The sequence below is a fragment of the Mytilinidion resinicola genome (genome assembly GCF_010093595.1).
Source record: "Mytilinidion resinicola strain CBS 304.34 unplaced genomic scaffold BDZ99scaffold_7, whole genome shotgun sequence".
In the NCBI taxonomy this organism is placed as follows: Eukaryota; Fungi; Ascomycota; class Dothideomycetes; order Mytilinidiales; family Mytilinidiaceae; genus Mytilinidion; species Mytilinidion resinicola.
Window position 1 is genome coordinate 1,857,624 of NW_022985443.1, and position 18,671 is coordinate 1,876,294.

Sequence of the window (18,671 nt, forward strand, 5' to 3'; positions counted from 1 at the left end):
GTAACTGGCTGCTGCTACTTAAATTTTATTCCGAACGGGTGCCACTATCCGTGGACTATTAGCTGCATTTCACATGTGCTTCTATCCACTGTTGACTTGTTTTTTTGATCGAATCTGCTGGCTTTAAGCAATGCTACGCTCGAAATGCTAATGTGAAGTCGATTACAAGCTTTTTTCCAATCAACCTCCTTTCGCATATAACTAGGTGCCAATTTTGTGTACCTAGACACATTATTCCAGACCAGGCACATGCAAGCCATCCACCCCTCGGAAAAAGCTCTCAATTAATCCCCAAAGCGCCCGCCAAAACCAGCCCTACCACCAACAACCCTCCCACCTCAACCCCATCTACTACCAAAACTCCACCTCCCCCATCTCCACCCCGTCCCCATTCAACAACCTCACCGGCTCCTCCATATCCACCCACCCCATATACGGCTTACTCGCCCCAAAGCCCGCAAACCGCTGCAATTCTATCGGCAGCTCCCGTATCCTCTCCAAGTGATTCGCCAGATACTGGTTCTCCTCCTGCCTCAGAAACCCCCTAGTCGCAAACGCCGCATACACCAGCCTTTCCTCGTCGCGCGTGGTGTTCGACCCCGCGCCGTGATAAGTGCCGCCGAGCATCATGAAAGCATCGCCGGGATTCATGGCCGCATGTGCGAAGAGCGTATGATCCCCATCCTCGTTCCCGTTCGTGTCGGCTGATGAAGGATAAGTTGGCGGCGGCACGCAGTAGTCCCACAGATGGCTCCCGGGGACGAAGCGCGTGGCACCGTTCGCGGGTGTGCATTTCTTGCCGGCGACGAAGAGGCACAGCATGGTGTCGCGGCCGAGGTGGTGCGAGGGCGCGGCGGGGTGCTGGGTGTGGTAGATGTCGTCGTCGCGGTGGAGGCCCTGTGCGGGCGTGCCGGGGGAGATGGAGAAAGTGACGGTGGTGCTGAGTTGGGGGGCGGAGGTGCTGGTGCGGGATTGAGTGCCATGCTGGTGGTGGTTATGGTTAGTGAGATGTTTGGTTGTAGGGAATGGTTAGCGGAAGGGGGAGAGTCGGGACAAGAGTGTAGAGGAGGCTTTTAAGGATACTACGTACCCAGGAGTTCGATAAGGTGCTAGTGAGGAAGTGATCGCACACTGTGCGCCATGTCTTGTTTCCGACTACTGAGAGGGCGTAGGTTCGGGATTTGCTGAGGAGGCCGGTGACTAGTTTTGTTGAGGAAGGGACGAAGTCTTCTCGCTTGTCTGGAATGATAGTTAGAATATGATAATCTCAAGGTCGTATAGACGTACTAGTTGCTTTCCCGGTGGCATTTATATAGGGCCGTATTTCTTGCTCCATGGCATGGAGGGTGGATTGCTGGTACATGCTGCGTATTATGCAGCCGCCGGAAACTTTGAGGCTTGATATGATATCGTCGATGAGACGCTCTTCAGTTTCGTATGCGTTGAAATCTATTTCGGAAACTTTAGGGATAGAGGTGACCTTGGATCTCGAAGATGACGGAGATTTCCGAGGTTCAAGATCATAAGAATCGTTCCGGAGCAATGCGGGTGCCATGATGAGAGGAGAAGATACTGCAAACGTAATAGCTGGCTTTAGTTGCACTCGTAAATAGATATACAGAGACTGTAAAAGGCTGGAAGGCACGCTGTCAACATATAATCAAGCATGCGCAGTCTCAGGATAGAACTAGGGACATTGCGGACATAGCTTCGGCTACTATATAATTAACAGCTCTCGGCATGCACGACTCCTGTCTTACTTTGATTTATATGGCATTCGATATTGTGGCTAAGCTGTCGTATGTCTATGCTGTCGTTAGTAGAAACCTAAAGGGCTAAGCTTGGCGCTATTCTGATTTAGCTTTCGAAGCCTCGTTCCATGGCTGGCCTGAAGGCTATATCGTTCTTAGCGTTTCGGTTGGAGTTGACGCGGCTGAATGGGGAAAACAGCGTTGAACTGTTTTCTCCAAGTGGGTGGAGCGTCAGGGGAACAAGCAATGGTAGTGACCGCTAGTCTGCACCCCTTAGCGCTAGTCCTAATGTGTCTCGGCTGCCCCTAGGCCTAGCCTTTTCGGCGGCTCCGGTGGCTTCAACACATCAACCACATTCATCGTGCGGCTCAAGAGCCGGCGTCTAGCCTCTGTCTATTGGCTTCACTGCACCGCATTCGGTTACAGTAGACTCGTCAGCTATGGATGGCCTTCAGCTTGCTTCAGTTGCGCCACTGTTATTCCCCTCGCGCCCGCTTCCTTGAAGCGATCTCAACCCCTCAGTGCTCACCCTTCCAGCAAAGATTTGATGGTACTTTCTACTAATTTTCCTTCCGGTGTACTTGCCAGTGATTGAATTCTTCTCGCGTCCATGATCTCATCTTGACATTCCGTCCCTACGCTCGTTCCCAAGAGAAACACGCTCTCTATCTTCCGCCATCTAATTACCTTCGTTATGGCACCTTCACTATCTCTTTCTAACATTAGATCCTCGAAAGGCTTTATAGTCGCTACGATATGTATTGCAACCTTCACTGTAAGATACGACCAAAACGCCCATGTTTTCGCTTCTAATCAGCCGTTTCGTCTAGGACGGTTTTATTTATGGAGGTGAGAAAAGCATTGGAGTGAGCACGACTCTTATATACTGAAGGCTCGTCATAGTCGTCGCTCCCGTAATTCCTTTCATCCTACGAGATCAAGTCCTCGTTCCAAAAGATCAACGTACGCCCACCATGTCCGTCTCATTTTGAATGTTCCGTAAGGTGCTGACCTTTATTGTAGTTCAAATGTCAACTTCCATCCTCATCGCAACCTTTGCGCTAGCAGATTTCTTTGGAGCGCGTATGTCCATACCCCGTCTTTCTTCAACATTATGGAAACCCTCCTAACACCTGGTCTCAGCATTATGCGCCTGGTATGTCGACCGCTATAGAAGCAGGCGAGTTCCTTGGTATGCCGGCATCGTCCTGATAAGCACGGGGACCATCTTCTTCGGATTTGCGAACCACTTCTGGATGCTAGTAGTCAGTCGCATATTGCAAGGTTTCTCCTCTTCCATCCTCTACACTGTCGGACTGGCCGTTCTCGTGGATACCGTGGACCATGATCAAGTGGGACAATGGATGGGTACGGCCATGTCAGCCAACAATATTGGCATGATAATCAGCCCTTTGCTGGGAGGTATCATATACGACAAATCTGGGAAGATGTGGGTGTTTGCTATTATGGTGGCTCTTGATGCTGTCGATGTCGTGTTACGCCTTTTGATGAACGAACAGAGGAGTAATTCTAGGATGAGAAATGCATCACCGAAGCGGTCGCACGATTTACCACGAGGGGAGGTACAAGAGAAAGAGAAGGTGGAACCTAAAGGCCATTACTTGGATGTCGCCCGCCCCCGGACCGCAGTCAGCGCATTGTTCGAACAGTACCTCTCACTCCAACTTTCCCTTCACAGCAACCTATCCCAGGTTCCTATCATTTCGTCCGACACTCCCGTTTCGTCGGCCTCGGATCCAGCTCAGACTACTCCAATGCGATCCCGGCGCCTACCTGGAATCATCTCCCTCCTCAACTCTCCACGTCTCCTTGCTGCACTCTATGGTTGCTTCATCAACGAATGCATAGTGTCATCCCTATGCGCCGTCCTACCACTATTCGTCAATAAGACATTCAACTGGACGTCCCTCCAAGCTGGCCTCCTCTTTCTCACGATCGCGATTCCTGCATTTGCAGGCCCGCTTGCTGGAGCAATGGCGGACAGACTCGGCGCACGCTGGGTTGCCGTTGCCGGATTCCTTCTCACCGCGCCACCCCTTATCCTTTTGAGGCTCGTAGATCATAATTCTAAGGAGCAAATAATCCTGCTATGCGGACTACTTACGCTTGCTGGTAAGCACATTGCATGGCGAGCATCTCTAGGAAGGCAGTACCATTTATTGACGCCCACAGGCTGTACCATCATTCTCTTTCTATCACCCCTCGGTGCGGAGTGCACGTTCGTTGCGGAGGAGCTGTCAAAAGACCAAGAAACGGATCTTTACGCGAGCTCGTTTTCTCTCATGAACTGCTCGCTAGCTGCTGCGGCACTGCTGGGCCCTCTTGCCTGTGGCGGTTTGCAGCAGAGGTTTGGTTGGAAAGCGACAACCATTGCTTTGGGCACGCTGTGTGCGTCTGGTGCAGTCCCTTGTGTGAGTTTCATTCTAATTAAGCGTAGAACAAGAAACTAATAATCTACAGGCGCTTGTCACTGGCAACGGACGAGCTGTAAATGATGATCACGAGAATGAGGTCTGAACACTTTGGTAGATTTTGAATATTGCTGCGTTCTATATCCTTTAAAAAGGCTCTTAGTTCTTTTTTCTAGAGAGGGTATAGCCTACGAGGAAATATCGAACCATCTAACGTGTTCCACCCCCGGGCGAGAATCACCCACCAGCGAGAATGGGTGGAATATTTCGCGTGCAGGTTCCGTCACGCTTAAATGATTTCAGACTAGCGGCTCTCTCTACTATTCTACGTCCCCTACTACCTGGGTACCGTGTTCTCTGAGCAAATCCGGACGCCTTTCCTGGCACGCTTTTTTAAGCATACATGTTCCAGCGTATCAGCTCACCGCCATCGAGCTGAGTTGTGGGCTAGTCGGCGGCTGACACAGCCCGATTTTGGGCCCATTATTACGCTGACGGGTTTAGGGCATCAACAAGCGTGCCAAGAGAGGCATCTGGATTTAGGTGGTACTCAGAGAAACCCGATATTCGCGGCGGAAGGTGGTAGTTGGTATGATACTTTACATCTACGACGCACCAATTCTATATGCAGCTACTTCTAGAAACCTACTACGTCGTCGGTTATACTGCTCGATTATCTGCTATCTCTCCTCGTCAAGCACGATACGGATCCCTTGGGTTGATCTCTGGAATAGCAGACTGTAGATCCTTGATTCTTTTTTGCGTCAACTTAGCCTCCTTCTCCATTTCAAATGCATAATACCAGCCCACAATCAACTTCAACAACGCCACAGCTCGCGCCTTACACTCTATATCGCCGTCTTGAAGCCTGGTGATTGCCAAATTTAAAATTTCGAGGCACTCTGGGTTCTTTTCGGCGCGATGATGCAATCCAAGGACCTTCGCCGCTAGAAACATAGCCCTAGCCTCAACTGCCCATTGCGGAGGTTGGCTTTTAGAGAGAAGTAACGACGCCTTGCTCTAGAGATCTTTTGAAAGTTCCAATAGAACGTCTGCGAACTGTTCTGGCACTGGTAGTGTGCCATCAGCGTTCTTCTGTACTGGATTGCATTGGAGTTTCATGCGGAAGCACAGGTTGCACTTCTTCTCTTGATTCTTTTTCGCATTTTGCCGGGCCCAAACGCAGTCTCGCGCATTGTCATAGCAATGTTGACACTTTTGAGAAACCGGTACTGAAGCTTCCGCTCTTCGTTTTCTTCCTTTGGGTTTCGGATTCTGCGTGTGATTCTTCGCAATCAGTTCGCCATCTGTCCCACCGACATGCAATATGGCGTAGGCGTACTGATAGAGTACGGCCATTGTGCATTCCAATGGGACGTTGGGCTTCCTAGCTTGAGCGCCGAGTCTCTTGTAGTTCTTCCAAAAGGCAGGCCGATCCAGGCGCGCTGTATTTGAGTATCTGAAGTAGGTGGTCCACATATGGAGAACAATAGGATGATCTGCTCCGATAACGGTTTCAAAAGAGCGGATAGTCATCTCGTACCCAATTTGAAGCGCTTGCTTCATTTTGGTAAATTCGGTCTCCGTCTGTGCATGGGTCATTTTAGTCGGTAGAAGTCGAGATCGGACTCTGCGTAACGAGTCCAGCAGTAAAAACAGAGGATGCCCATCTCCATGCCGATCCAGAATTCGTTGCCTCATTTGGTTTATGAATTCATACAGGATGTCTAGCTTATGTTTTGTCATTCGGACGCAGAGTCCTAGAAGAGAGATGCAAATCGGCCAAAAATTCACCAAAATCATCGGATCATCGTGGCCAATAAGAAGAGTGGCTTCCTCGAAAAGCTTGTGGATGGAATAAAAGGCTTGTCGTTGCGAGTTGAGTACAATGAATATGGAAGCATTTTGGCACTGGTCTAGCGAGCGTTGCCACTGTGGACTTCTCCGAAATGCCGTCTGGAGGCATGAGCCGAAAAGTGTCTCGTTTCCAGCCCTTACTCAGCGTGCAGAAGAGGCCATCAATGTACCCATGAATCGATCTATTGATCTTCTCGTATTGATCCGGTGCTAAGAAATCAGACATTGGCACCTGAATACCAGGAAGATTGGAGACGTAGGTGGGACCTGCTCTGCATCTAAGTCTCTGTAAATTCCGCGGTTTGATGGTTGCCGTTCCGTTGTTCTTCGTAGTCAAGTTCTTCTTCCATCCCCATTTCTTGATTTTTTCTTTATACATTCTTTCCCTTTCTCGTGTTAGCTATAAGGTCTCTGCCCAGCAGTTGTAGAATCCCAGGATTAAACGCTTGAGAGAGCAAACTTACGAGGCCTTGAAATTGCGTCTCCAAGACATGATTTTCATCACGGAACGTAACGGCCGCTGTTGTTCGATGTAAAGTTGGCGTAGCTCCTCTTTCAACATGCCCCACGTCTCATCAGAGTATGTTGCTTTGCTTCCATTGGATTCATGAGTGCCTTTTCCTGATCGAGAAGTCTCGTTCAGAGCATCTGAAGCCATGACAGAATAGCTCGGGGGGAACGACTCGATAGACTGAATAGGTTGGATGTCGTTTCCCAAATTTTGGTGTGCTTTGCTTGGCTCTAAAGGGTTCATCAACTCGTCTGACTGGCGCAGAGTAGGAGGCACGACTTCAGTGACGCCCGGCATCGATGACGAAATACCAATCCAGCTGGGATCTTGGTATTGTAGATTCATTGGTACGAAGAGTTCTTGTCGAATTTGGCTACGTGGGTCTTGCCAAAGCCTAACTTGAATTGTGTGCAGGTTCGAATCCTCAGCCTGGTCGCCCATCTCGGAGACAAGAGATTCCTATCAGTTAACGTGCTAGAGCCTGCTCTTCCCCTATGCTCCAAATCGCGACCAATAACGTGAGAGCGATAATTGTGGGCACTATGGTAATATTTGGTGAGTGATTTAAACTGTGATTGCGGCTCTAAAGCAATTCAAGACAAGACCGGGAGCTATCTAAACGAAATGGCGGTGACTTCGACGCTGCAGCGTACCGACACTAGCCGGGGACGGATCACATGGACGGCGAGATGTAGGGCGATATGGACGACTTATTGGGGGGTAAGGCTGCAAGTCGTTGCATATTGCGTTAGCGTGTATGCAAATACTCAGCTTTCCGGGGTTGTCGACTAAAGTACGTTGCATATCACTAGCGTATCTGTAATGCACAGCCTTACATATCTACTGCATGTCGTATTGGCTGGGACAATCATGTCGCAGAAATACTACACACCCTCAGTGTGCCCTACCGATGGCATCTAGCCGAAGATTGGTAGAGATGCTCCATCAACTTGGAATGAGGAGATGAATGGTGAGTACTTCGTGTTTGATAATGAGCTCGTGAATGACGTGACTGTCACCGGGCTGAGTAGGTCTTGAAATATAAATGCTGTGCACTCCTCCCAGAAAATCTTCTTTCCATCTTTCGCATGTTAGAGCCAGCCTGTCTTCTCACAAGCCAAGTCGAAACAAGTGTTTCTTACCGTTGTCTCCTATCCCATACTACAGGTTCTTCATTCTGCTCAACATCTCATTCGCCCTCCGCCTTCAGCGCCTCTTGCCATCATGAGCTCTTATGCGTCAGACGATGAGACAGAATTCAGACCATCAACACGTTTTCTCGAAAACGAAAGATCCTCCGTGCTTAAGACCATCAAAAATGAATGGCACGAGAGGCGTACGGCCATTATTGCTGTCGTCTGCGCCGAGAATGTGAAAAGGCTCGAGCGTAAGTGCGACCAGAAATCTCGAAGGGGATTTAGTACAGGTAAGGCCTTTTGAGGACCTTCAAGAAGCATTTGACTAATAATTTCAAAGGAGGCCGGTCCCTCATCTTAGTCACGACCAAGGACTTTCTTCAGGATGCTATTCAAGACGTGATTGAAAGCGATACGCATGATCGAAAGTCTTATAAGAACCTGACTATGATTGTGAGTGGAGCAATCATTGATATCAAATTCGATGTGCCTTCCGCCTGCGATATCCAAACTCTTAAGATCCTCTACGCAAACAGAGGCAGCCGTCGCGACCAGCTGTTGGTTGACGGGTCATCCACCTTCAAGAATGATCGCCTTGATGAATGGTGGGAAAGGAAAAGGTTCCATCATCGCAAACTATACCTTGGTCGAGATGTTTTCATCAAGGTTGATTCTAACAGATCTGCGTGGCGCGGATCTTCCAGCACCTTGAATGATTTCCAGAAAGATGAGTTGCGCCGTCGGTTCGAGAAGATGCGGGAGACCTCCATGGATGGCTCCTGGTGGGAACAATGGAAGGGCTCAGTCGCTGTAATCATTGGGCTTCTTGTGGGGACTGGGAAGTTCCTTGCTGGTTTCGAGGTTTCTGCAAGTGGAGTTTTCATTAACCTCCAATTTGGTCCGGCATGTCTACAGGTGGGCTCAACAACTCTCAACGCGTCGGCTGTGGTAGCAGCTATTGGGCCCGGCGTTTTATTTGGAGCAGGCGCTGCGGCGGCGGTGTACTTCATTCCCTGGGATGATTTCTTCGAATCGCTAAAAGGTGTTTTGTCTTGGATTTGGACGGGGATTAAGCAAGTCTGGACCATGTTCTGCGACTGGCTTGCAAGGCAGTTCAAGGGTGTCGAGGAGAGAAACGAGTACGTGCCTCGGCCTATGCGCTTCTCTTAGTTCTAATTCATAGCATGATTTGGTTCTTTTTTTTGGTTTTCTTTTTGGGAAAATGGAAGAGAGATATGTACGGGGGCTTTCGGAGTCGTTAATTGTGGGTAATGACTCGGAGTTTGCACTGGAGTAATCTAATCTAGTTTTATTGTCAAAGACCAAATAAGTGAGTTTTACTCAGAAAGTCGCTAGTTCAAGTCTATTTATATTCACTACATACTCACGCACAATACTCGGTGGTAGGTTCAAAGAAAGGGATTTCTTCTGTTGGTGGCAGCTAGTAACACGTCTCTATTCTCCCTTGTTTTCTCTCCCTTTCTCCTCCTTACGGAGTTGCACTATCTCCCTTACGAAGTTGTGTTGCTCCCTTGCCGTGCCTTGCTGTCAAGGGAGTCTCGTTAGTATATATAGTCCCTCGTTACAACCTCAATACAACTCATGCTTCCTTCACTGATTCTTTGCCCTTCCTACGCCAGCTGCCAGTTGGCTGGCTCGCCTGGGACGATAAGTCCAACTGTGAGGTTAATGTGAGTATCAGTGAACCCGACCAGAACGATATAACGAGCTTTTTCTATGACTAGCGATCTCGAGTACCTAGTAGGAATCGTGACTAGGATACAAGGAGCTAAGCCTCTTAAGGAGAATCTCTACGAGATCACCTCTGTACCTGAACCAGGCTTTAGTAAACTCCGAAATGTCCTCCGATATATCCGTTACTTTCACGGCGTCGCCTTGATTTCTTATGACTTACAGCAAGTTGTGGTATTTAAGAGTAGAGACTCTCCTATTTTCTGAGATGTTCGATCCATCACTTCCAGCTTAAACTAGCTCGCACAATCACCCCAGAGCAGTTTAGACCCAATCGAAAAGAAAACCAAAAAAATCACCACAATGTATTTGTACCTTTCGGTGGCTTTTGGCCTCTTGGCAATTTCGGCGGTTCAGTCCAGCTCCAGCAACGGCGGCGGCTTCAATCTGCGTCCGTTTAGGATCAACCTATCAAGTGGCGTTTCGCGTATGCTTAACTTTGTCAACAATACCCAACTACCCGGCGGCCCCGAGTATCTAGGTGCCTCCGCTGGGATTCCTCTCGATACTCTCAAGTCGCTTCGGGCAGAGTGGCTAACCCGGTTTGACTGGGACAAGGAACAGCTGGCTATAAATGCGTAAGTACGAAGTAACCCATGTTCTTCAAACATCCTCTTATTTCATGCCGTACATACAGATTCAACCATTTTACAGCCGAGGTAGAAGGCCTCACTATCCATTTCATTCACGAAAAGTCAAGGACTCCAAACGCGATTCCCTTGATCCTTATCCACGGCTGGCCAGGATCATTTCTCGAGTTTTTGCCCGTGATTGATCCCCTTTTACAGAACTCAAAAACGTCCACCGACACGCCTATTACATTCGACATCATCATACCTTCTCTCCCCGGTTACGCCTTCTCGTCGGCACCGCCACAAAACTGGACAATTGACGACACTGCTCGAGTCTACAACACTCTCATGACTGATGTCCTAGGATACTCGGAGTATGCTACTCATGGGACCGACTGGGGGTCATTTGTTGCTTACAGTTTATATGGTAACTTCAATGGTTCCGTTCGGGCGTCCCACTTCTGTTTCTTACCCTTCTCACCCCAATCACCGACTGAGCTAGCTGCTCTAAACGTTAGCCTTTCGCCTCTCGAGGCATATGAAGAGCAAGAGGCTATGACTTTCGACTCATCTGGAATCGGTTACACAATCGAGCAATCAACCGAGGTGCGTACGCGGCTTCAAGATATCATATCACACCAGGACTCTAACCACTGGCATCTAGCCAAACACCATTGGCTTAGCCCTATATGACAATCCAGTTGGCCAGCTTGCCTGGATCGGACAGAAATTTCTAAATTGTAAGTCTTCAGGAGTTGGACAGAAGGCCTGCTAGGAAGTTCCCCTTCTAACAAGATTCTGATTAATAGGGTCTGATCCTCGCGCCGGAACGCCGCCCTCGGTCCTCGACCACAACGAGATCTTGAAAAGTGTCTCACTATACTATCTCACCAAAAGCCTCGTCTCGTCCATGTATATATATTTTCAGAATCCTGAGGCGCTTAAAACAGTATACTCGAAAGCGCAGACTGACGCACCCATGCTTTTTAGTGGCTTCAAGTACAATCCCGGGTTTTGGCCACCTGCACTAGTTGCTCAAGTTGGGAATCTTGTTCTATACCGAAGTAAGCGCATATGCCCGCATACCAATTTCAGGTTGTTGTTCCTAACCCGAGTTTCTCCAGATCACGATTTTGGTGGCCATTTTGCTGGGATAGATAACCCCCCGGCATTGATTAAGGATCTGAGGGAGATTGGAACGTACTGGGCGTAAGAGGCGATATAGTAAAACACGGAAGAGTCATGAATAATCAAGAAGTTGAGAACATATGAAATAAGCTGAACCTATCGACTCGCCCTTGTCCAATGATCTGCAAGTATTCCCTGGCAGAGCCACGCCTGAGGCTGGAAGGTTTAGTAGATCCCAAGTACGCGATTTATATCGAAACACCACGAAATGAAAAGTCTCGATATTGGACAGTCTACACACAGTCTCGTAGACTTTAGCACAGTAAACAAGAGTCGAATACCGGTGGCTAGCGCTGCAGTATCCCATATAGACCTCAACTTATGACTTTACGTAAATGAGTGTAAAAGAAAAATTATTGTCCACACATTACTTGGATTGCTAGGGAGAGTCAACGATATCCCTATAGTCTAATTCCGAGTCTTCCCCATGTTATATTGGCATGCGGGGTAAAGTCACACTTTCTCCGCGGAAAAAAGAGGTTTTGTAAGCATTTGTGAGTCATTCTTGTATGGTGCTCTATACTCTCTCTTCGCTTAATCGTAGTCCTTCGAGTTCATCGAGCCTACTTGCCCTCCTACTATCCACCTCGAATCCAACAACATGCCTTCCCCGTCACCAATCGAGGCCCCGGAGCATGTGCTCCAGCTTTTGTCCCAGCTCCACAAGATTTCTTTGGAGCAGGAAGCCGCTATTTCCAAAACCGGCAAGGTCATGTCCTCGGACGTCCTAGACGACTTGGAGGGTAAACAACCAGATCGCGCCCCTAAAAGTGAATTCGACACACTTATGCTTGACAAATTCATTGCCCTCGACGAGGACAAATGCCACTTTGTGTACCAGCTGATCAATGCCACTGGGGCTACGAACGTTGTCGAGGCAGGGACTAGTTTCGGAGTTAGCACGATCTACCTGGCGCTGGCCGTTGCTAAGACTAAAGCTGCGACTGGAAAGCCTGGAAAGGTCATTGGGACAGAGAAAGAGATACAAAAGGCAGAGACTGCGAGGAAGTACTGGAAGCAGTGTGGAGAGGTGGTGGAGAGAGAGATTGATCTAAGAGTAGGAGATCTGCTTGAGACCCTAAAGGAGGATCTGCCCGAAGTAGACCTGCTGCTCCTTGATAGTAAGTTTCACTACCTTGTAATCACCTCCAATTGGCCCGGTCGAGTTCGAGTGCCTTCAAGTCTGAGCTGCAGCCTCTGTAGAATGCGTCAACTACACTTCCGTACACTATACCAGCAATATGTCTAATGCATAACATCTAGTATGGTCGGCGCTCGCACTCCCAACACTCAAGACGGTGCTGCCCAAGCTTAGGTACGGCGCCGTGGTTCTCGCGGACAACACCACCTCAGGCGCGAAAGGCTACGCAGACCTGCTAGCATACCTGCGAGCGCCAGAAAATGGCTTTCACAACACGACTCTACCGTACACCAACGGCTTTGAGATGAGTGTGTATCTGCCCAAAAGCAAGTAGCGAAAGTAAAGAGATCCTCTCATGATAATGCTTTGCCCCTCTCTGGCAGCGGCATCCCTGCAGGTGCTGCATAAGGGTGTGGAGATCAGATTCGCGAGTAATATAGACATGTGGGCCACCCAAGCCCATATACATCATCATTGTCTTGCACTCTTGACTACTGCATCTTGAACAATGCTATCGTGAATTTAAGATCGAAGGTATCGAAAGGGTAGGCTTTTTGCTGCAACATGCGGAAAACAAGCTCGCAAGAACCCGAACCAATGACGGCATGAACGCCAAACACGCCTCCTCCCCTTCAGCCGTCAAAAGCAACGACGACACCTCCTCCCACTTTCCCCCACCACGGCAGGTCGCCCATCTTCACAGCTCAATCCCCATCATGGCTCCCGCTGGATTGCTCAATTCCTTCCTCGCGGCCATCCAGGCCAGCTTGTCCGTCTTGCTTGTCGTCTTCTATGGCGTCCTCACAGCAAAGTTCAAGCTGCTGGACGGCTCAACCGGCAAGGCGATATCGAAAGTATGCGTCAAAGTCTTTCTTCCAGCTCTCCTTCTCACCAAGATCGGGTCTGAGTTGCACGCCGGCTCTGCGCAACGCTATCTCATCATTCTCATATGGGCCTTCATCTGTCACATCATTTCATTCCTAATTGGCATATCCGCACACCTGCTCCTCAAGTTCCCAGATTGGATCACCGCCGCCATCATGTTCAACAATACTACCTCATATCCGCTCCTCCTTATCGTATCATTGGATGAAACGGGCATTTTGAGCAATCTAATCGTCACGGACGAATCATCAAAAGCCGCCATTGAACGAGCAAAATCGTACTTCCTCGTCTTCGCCACCGTCTCCAGCTGCCTCACTTTTGCCGTCGGTCCACGATTGATGGATTCAGAGCACGCATATGAGCCAGATCCAGACGACAAGGACTCCTCCGATGAGATCGAAGACGATGACGAAGCCATTTCCCCCACGCACGAAACGGAGCAAACATCTCTCCTGCGCGTCCCAGATCACACCCGTCGCAGAACTTCCGTCGTTCCCACGACCTTCTTCCCCACTCGTCAACGCGAGAACTCAGCCAACATCAGCTTCAACCGGCGTCCCTCGTACATCCCTAAACGCCGCTGGTACAACTTCGGCCCGCGAACGCAATGGTGGCTGCTTTTCCTCTACGACTTCTTAAATGCACCTTTACTAGGTGCCGTCGCTGGTGCGATCATCGGCCTTGTCCCACCACTCCATCGCGCCTTCTTCTACGACACCTACGAGGGCGGCATTTTCAGCGCCTGGCTGACCGCTTCTTTCAAAAGCATCGGGCAGCTATTCGTACCCCTCCCTTTACTTGTAGCAGGCGTCTCATTGTATCTATCCCGCGTCGCCGCAAACTCGCCGGACGGGCCCCGGGAAGCCAAACTGCCCTGGCTCACGACACTGTTCGTACTAGTCATCCGCTTCGTAGTGTGGCCTGTGGCATCAATTTCGGTGATCTACGCGCTGGCGAGTAAGACGAATGTGCTAGGGGACGATCCGATGTTGTGGTTCACGATGATGCTGATGCCGACGGGGCCGAGTGCGATGAAGTTGATTACAATGGTGCAGGTTAGTGACGCAGATGAGGCGGATGAGCATAAGATTGCGAAGATTTTGACGGTGAGCTGTACTCTTCCTTTGACGCATAGCAGGATGTACGGTTGGTATGAATGTAAGATGGAAGCTGACTTAGGAATAGATATCGTATGCTATATCGCCATTCCTCGCGTTTACCGTCGTAGGTGCGTTGCGAGCAAGCGTCGCCGCAATTGGATCATAGAAAGAGTACCTTCTCGAAAGAATCCAAAATCCCCTTCGTCCGCCTACTTGCAGTGATTGACGCGATGCAGCCCTTTCGGACACAAGTAATACCTTTCGTGCAAGCATAGATAACAAGTATATCTCAGGATGTTCCTCTAGCTATCGCACGGCTCAAATGTAATCAAAATATCATTTCCGTACTCCATGTTAATCTCGCGTACTCCTCCGTGGCGCTTTCAGAATTTCTCGTCGCCTTCTAAGACCGATCTTGAATCATAGAGCCTCTTATAGGAGAGTAAAAGAACGACACGAGAGAGTCACGTGTTCCAAGTGCAGGTATAGATTATCTCCGTCCTCCCCTCTTCCCATTTCACATGGACGAGTCGAAACTAGAGTTCGAAAAATACGAGCAGAGTCATTCCGACCATGGCTGTAGCACTGAGTCAGTGAGTAAAGAACGAGCTACTCGACATCATGGATTTCGCTTCTTCGTTCCTTAGCAAAGATCTACAGTGATGGTATTCAACTTCCTTTCTCCACTTCGATACCCATTACTACATTCTACCGCTACGTTTCTCCCACCCATCCTAAAGTTTCTGATCATCACTGCCCAACCCAACGGCCCCCACACTCTCCATCATCAGAGTCCCAATCCTCATGTCTGATAAATCGCCCGCCATCCTAGCACTCCTAATCATTGCGTATCTCGAGTGAGTTTGCACACACGTCATTCTGTTCTTCTCGGGACTTGTTGATCCCCGACTCCATGAATGACTAAATCCCACCAGCCCTTTTGAAGAAACTAAACCCTCAAACCCATGATAAGAGAAGTTTCTCCAGCTCGGACACTGCTTAAATACCCACTCCTCGACACGGTAGAAGTCGGGTTACTCAGCCACGTGAGCCGGAGAATCGAAGGCCCGTCTGGAGAGCGAATCGGATCTACTGGCCGGGTGCAAGAGGAGGGAAAGGGGGCACATCACTTCGCCGAAACCGCGTGACTGCTCGGCTTTTCCGCTGGGTTTGGGGTATAAAAACTTCTACATCCGTGAAAGTTGAAAGGTAGAGATGGGAGGCAGATGGGTGGTCAGGAAAATTGGGATATATGAAGAAACAATGGGTTGCGTGGGCATCAACTCCGGAAAACAAGTCAGCGCATGTCTGCGCCCGGGGTGCGGTGGTTCAACAGAGACCGAACGATTCCGCGATGGAGAGACTGCATTGGTGCATAGAACTGGGCTGATGATGATTGTTATCTATCTCTTAAGATGTTAAAGCCAGATCTGCTCTGTGCATGCTAGAGATCAACGAATGGAAGAAGTGCTCGATATCACCACCAACTTGAGCATTAATGGAGCGCACGCACACACTTCGCAACGCAATCTCCGCCATAAGGGGCTCTATAGAGACTTGATGATGTTCGTCTCCTCCGACCAACCATAGAGAAATGGCTGCCATGGAGTTGATCCAACTCCATCGGTCCTGTTTCTCTTTCAGTTTTTGCACGCCTCTCCTCCACCATGAAGTATGGAGCCTACGAGAGGAGAAGGAACTTAAATACCCGACGAAGAACTCACTGAGTCAGCCGAAGAATTAGAAGGTCCGCTGGAACGCAGTACGCTGGAGTGGATGGAGCATGTGACTTCGCTGAATTCACGTGATATTTGGGCTTCAATGCCCAGGCTCTGATGCGAGAACGAACTATTTAAGGCTGGATATTCGAAAGGCTAGAGATGAATGGAGGACCCTGGCGACGTGAAACTCACGCAATAGTCTGACTTATGCGACTGGTGTGAGGTATGAAAGCTTTACGCTTGCGTATCTTCTACAAGGGGGTAACCTGAGCGGGCTGCTCGCCCTCCCTGTCAGTTTTGGGGGCATTATAGTTGTACCCGCACAATTTTCCTAGGATATTACTATAATGCCCCTGAAACTGACAGGGAGGGCGAGCAGCCCGCTCAGGTTACCCCCTTGTATTCTACCCTCTTAGTAAACCCTAATCCGTGCCTTACATAGTAAATTAGCTACTATAAGATATATATGGGTTAAGGGATATTCTTACCTAACGAAAGAGGTTCTCATCTTTAGGATACGACTAGTTTTCACGTAGCTTTCCATTCAGCCGCGGCAGGCTGAAGGTTGAAACGAACTCATGCCACATTAGAATAGGCGAAGCCAGTGATGTCGGTCAGGCAACAAGGCACCAAAAGTTTCCACCTTTAGAACACCGCAACCAACGCCAAATACGCTCCGAAAAGTACTCGAGGAGGCTGATGTTAATGCTTGCACCGCCTTTTTTTGATAATTTCGACTGCTTTTCAACAGTTTGTGGTTGATGAGGAGTTTTTCTGCCTCGGTGCCTTGACCGACATCACTCCCTTCGCCTACTCTATGTTCAGCGCAGAGCTTCCACAATATCATTTGTCCGTAGCCCCTCACTGCTATTCTAACGTGGAGTGAGCTGACTGGAGCGAGGGCGCGGGCACAGCCCCCGATTCCGCTTGTTCTGGACTTGCTTTTGCCCCGATACCAATCCAGCTTGTGGCGGCATGCTGTGATTAGCGTGCAGATGGCTGCAAGGGTAAATGATGTACCGTACTGGAAGCTTATGAGAGAGGTTTGATTGGCCGGAATAGTCTTTGCAGGGTTAGAATAGCCTTCGTTACACAGCAGCATGCGGCCACAAGCTGTACCGCCTTATCTACACATCCATCTTTCCACCTTCGATACCAACCGATGCAAGAGTGTCCAAACATAGCCTCGACGAGGCTGAATCTGCTCTCTTGCTTATAAACCGGTACGTTCGCATTAAGATTTCGTGCTTCATAACATTTCACGCAAAAATGGACCTGCGTATTTCCTGTCCAATTACAGGAACGGAGCCGTCTCTCCAACCACGACTTGACTTATCTGATAGTCTTCCCGGCGAGACATTCCACGACCGACCTTCAATAGAAAGAATCTCACCGGTATTATCCATAGACCACGGCGAAGATGGGATAAACGCAACACATCGCAATGCATCTATCAACAGCTATTCGACTCAAGCTTTGGCGCCGGACGTTCTGGCTACAAAAGAAAAGAATTGCAGCACACCATTGATCGAGCCTACCTCGTCTACCAACGATCTGCCCTCTAGCAATACGAACTCTATAAAGAGCTGGGACCGAAAGAACCGAACCACAGTGTTTAAATGGTGGTGGTGGTGGGAGATAGGAGCTACAGCACTTAGCATACTGAGCATGCTTCTCATCATTGTCGTTCTCTCCACGGCCAACAACAAACCTCTCTCAAACTGGACACTACCGATTCAACCCAATTCCGTCATTGCCATTCTCACTACCGTTGGAAAGACCTCAATGATGGTGCCTATTACGGCGTGTCTGGCTCAACTCAAGTGGCAGCATTTTGACCGTCAAACTCGCCGACTAGATCACCTTCAATTATTCGATGATGCCACTCGAGGTCCCTGGGGGTCTATTATTATGCTATGCGGTGTCCGTTTCCAGGCCATAGTAGCCTCGCTCCTTGCGCTTGTTACAATAGTAGCCTTAGGGATCGAAGCAAGTGCACAGCAGATCCTAAATTTCCCCGAAAAGCTCATTCCTATGAATAACGACACGGTCATGGTGGAGGTAGGCGTGGCCTACAATTACACCTCCTCTGCGTTCGGCGACATTGCACCTGGTGGTGTACATGGTACGAACTTCTCTGGCCTCATGCTGCATTCAAATATTAGCTAAATTGTTGTAGGTGGTTTAATGGCTTCACAGGCTTCCCTCATCAGCGGAATGACCGGAAAAGTTCCTTCGCCGAGTTTTAAATGCCCGGACTCAGCTGCAGTGTGCTCTTGGGAAGATTTCACGACACTTGGAGTGTGTAGCGACTTCAGAAATGTTCGTAGCGTCGCTACACAGAATTGTACCACGCTTTTCAACCTTACTGAAAGCGCTCATAATCAGGAGAGAAGTAAACCTTATAACTTGCAGCGGTGCACCTGGGATTTTCCAGGACGCATGCCGTCGGACCCTAGCCTTTCATGGAATCAGGTCGGCATCCGTGGTTCGGATTTTGAACCATTTCTCCTTTCTGTGCCAGGGCAGGGCTCGTATACTGCTACACCCGATCCTTTTGCATTTCAGTTTCTGCAGAATATGGAGGTCATCGGTACAATGGCAACCATGATCATTGCCCCCGGC

At 49.2% G+C, this 18,671-nt stretch overlaps 7 protein-coding genes across 7 annotated transcripts; 5 read left to right on the forward strand and 2 right to left on the reverse strand.

Moving 5' to 3' along the window:
- Window positions 1-351: 351 nt before the first annotated feature.
- BDZ99DRAFT_440994 (uncharacterized protein) lies at window positions 352-1,555 on the reverse strand (the record flags this gene model as incomplete). Its single annotated transcript, XM_033717741.1, has 3 exons — window positions 352-984; window positions 1,091-1,109; window positions 1,284-1,555. The coding sequence occupies 3 exons, from the start codon at window positions 1,553-1,555 to the stop codon at window positions 352-354; spliced, it is 924 nt and encodes a 307-aa protein (XP_033578914.1).
- Window positions 1,556-2,445: 890 nt separating this feature from the next.
- Window positions 2,446-4,289, forward strand: BDZ99DRAFT_519191 (MFS general substrate transporter; the record flags this gene model as incomplete). The annotated part of the gene is made up of 7 exons (XM_033725381.1): window positions 2,446-2,526; window positions 2,582-2,600; window positions 2,655-2,714; window positions 2,775-2,834; window positions 2,895-3,884; window positions 3,945-4,183; window positions 4,233-4,289. The coding sequence occupies 7 exons, from the start codon at window positions 2,446-2,448 to the stop codon at window positions 4,287-4,289; spliced, it is 1,506 nt and encodes a 501-aa protein (XP_033578915.1).
- A 914-nt stretch (window positions 4,290-5,203) lies between these two features.
- On the reverse strand, window positions 5,204-6,992 carry BDZ99DRAFT_519192 (uncharacterized protein; the record flags this gene model as incomplete). Its single annotated transcript, XM_033725382.1, has 3 exons — window positions 5,204-6,099; window positions 6,182-6,426; window positions 6,505-6,992. 3 exons carry the CDS (start codon window positions 6,990-6,992, stop codon window positions 5,204-5,206), a joined length of 1,629 nt encoding a protein of 542 aa, XP_033578916.1.
- Window positions 6,993-7,775: 783 nt separating this feature from the next.
- On the forward strand, window positions 7,776-8,920 carry BDZ99DRAFT_497561 (uncharacterized protein; the record flags this gene model as incomplete). The annotated part of the gene is made up of 2 exons (XM_033723525.1): window positions 7,776-7,938; window positions 8,028-8,920. 2 exons carry the CDS (start codon window positions 7,776-7,778, stop codon window positions 8,855-8,857), a joined length of 993 nt encoding a protein of 330 aa, XP_033578917.1. The 3' UTR covers window positions 8,858-8,920.
- Window positions 8,921-9,742: 822 nt separating this feature from the next.
- BDZ99DRAFT_487475 (alpha/beta-hydrolase) lies at window positions 9,743-11,224 on the forward strand (the record flags this gene model as incomplete). Its single annotated transcript, XM_033722833.1, has 5 exons — window positions 9,743-10,017; window positions 10,077-10,617; window positions 10,676-10,751; window positions 10,821-11,075; window positions 11,136-11,224. The coding sequence occupies 5 exons, from the start codon at window positions 9,743-9,745 to the stop codon at window positions 11,222-11,224; spliced, it is 1,236 nt and encodes a 411-aa protein (XP_033578918.1).
- A 509-nt stretch (window positions 11,225-11,733) lies between these two features.
- BDZ99DRAFT_414607 (uncharacterized protein) lies at window positions 11,734-12,825 on the forward strand. Its single transcript, XM_033716733.1, has 2 exons — window positions 11,734-12,320; window positions 12,463-12,825. The coding sequence occupies exons 1-2, from the start codon at window positions 11,801-11,803 to the stop codon at window positions 12,672-12,674; spliced, it is 732 nt and encodes a 243-aa protein (XP_033578919.1). The 5' UTR covers window positions 11,734-11,800; the 3' UTR covers window positions 12,675-12,825.
- A 231-nt stretch (window positions 12,826-13,056) lies between these two features.
- Window positions 13,057-14,491, forward strand: BDZ99DRAFT_487477 (uncharacterized protein; the record flags this gene model as incomplete). Its single annotated transcript, XM_033722834.1, has 2 exons — window positions 13,057-14,331; window positions 14,411-14,491. The coding sequence occupies 2 exons, from the start codon at window positions 13,057-13,059 to the stop codon at window positions 14,489-14,491; spliced, it is 1,356 nt and encodes a 451-aa protein (XP_033578920.1).
- Between the last annotated feature and the right edge of the window lie 4,180 nt (window positions 14,492-18,671).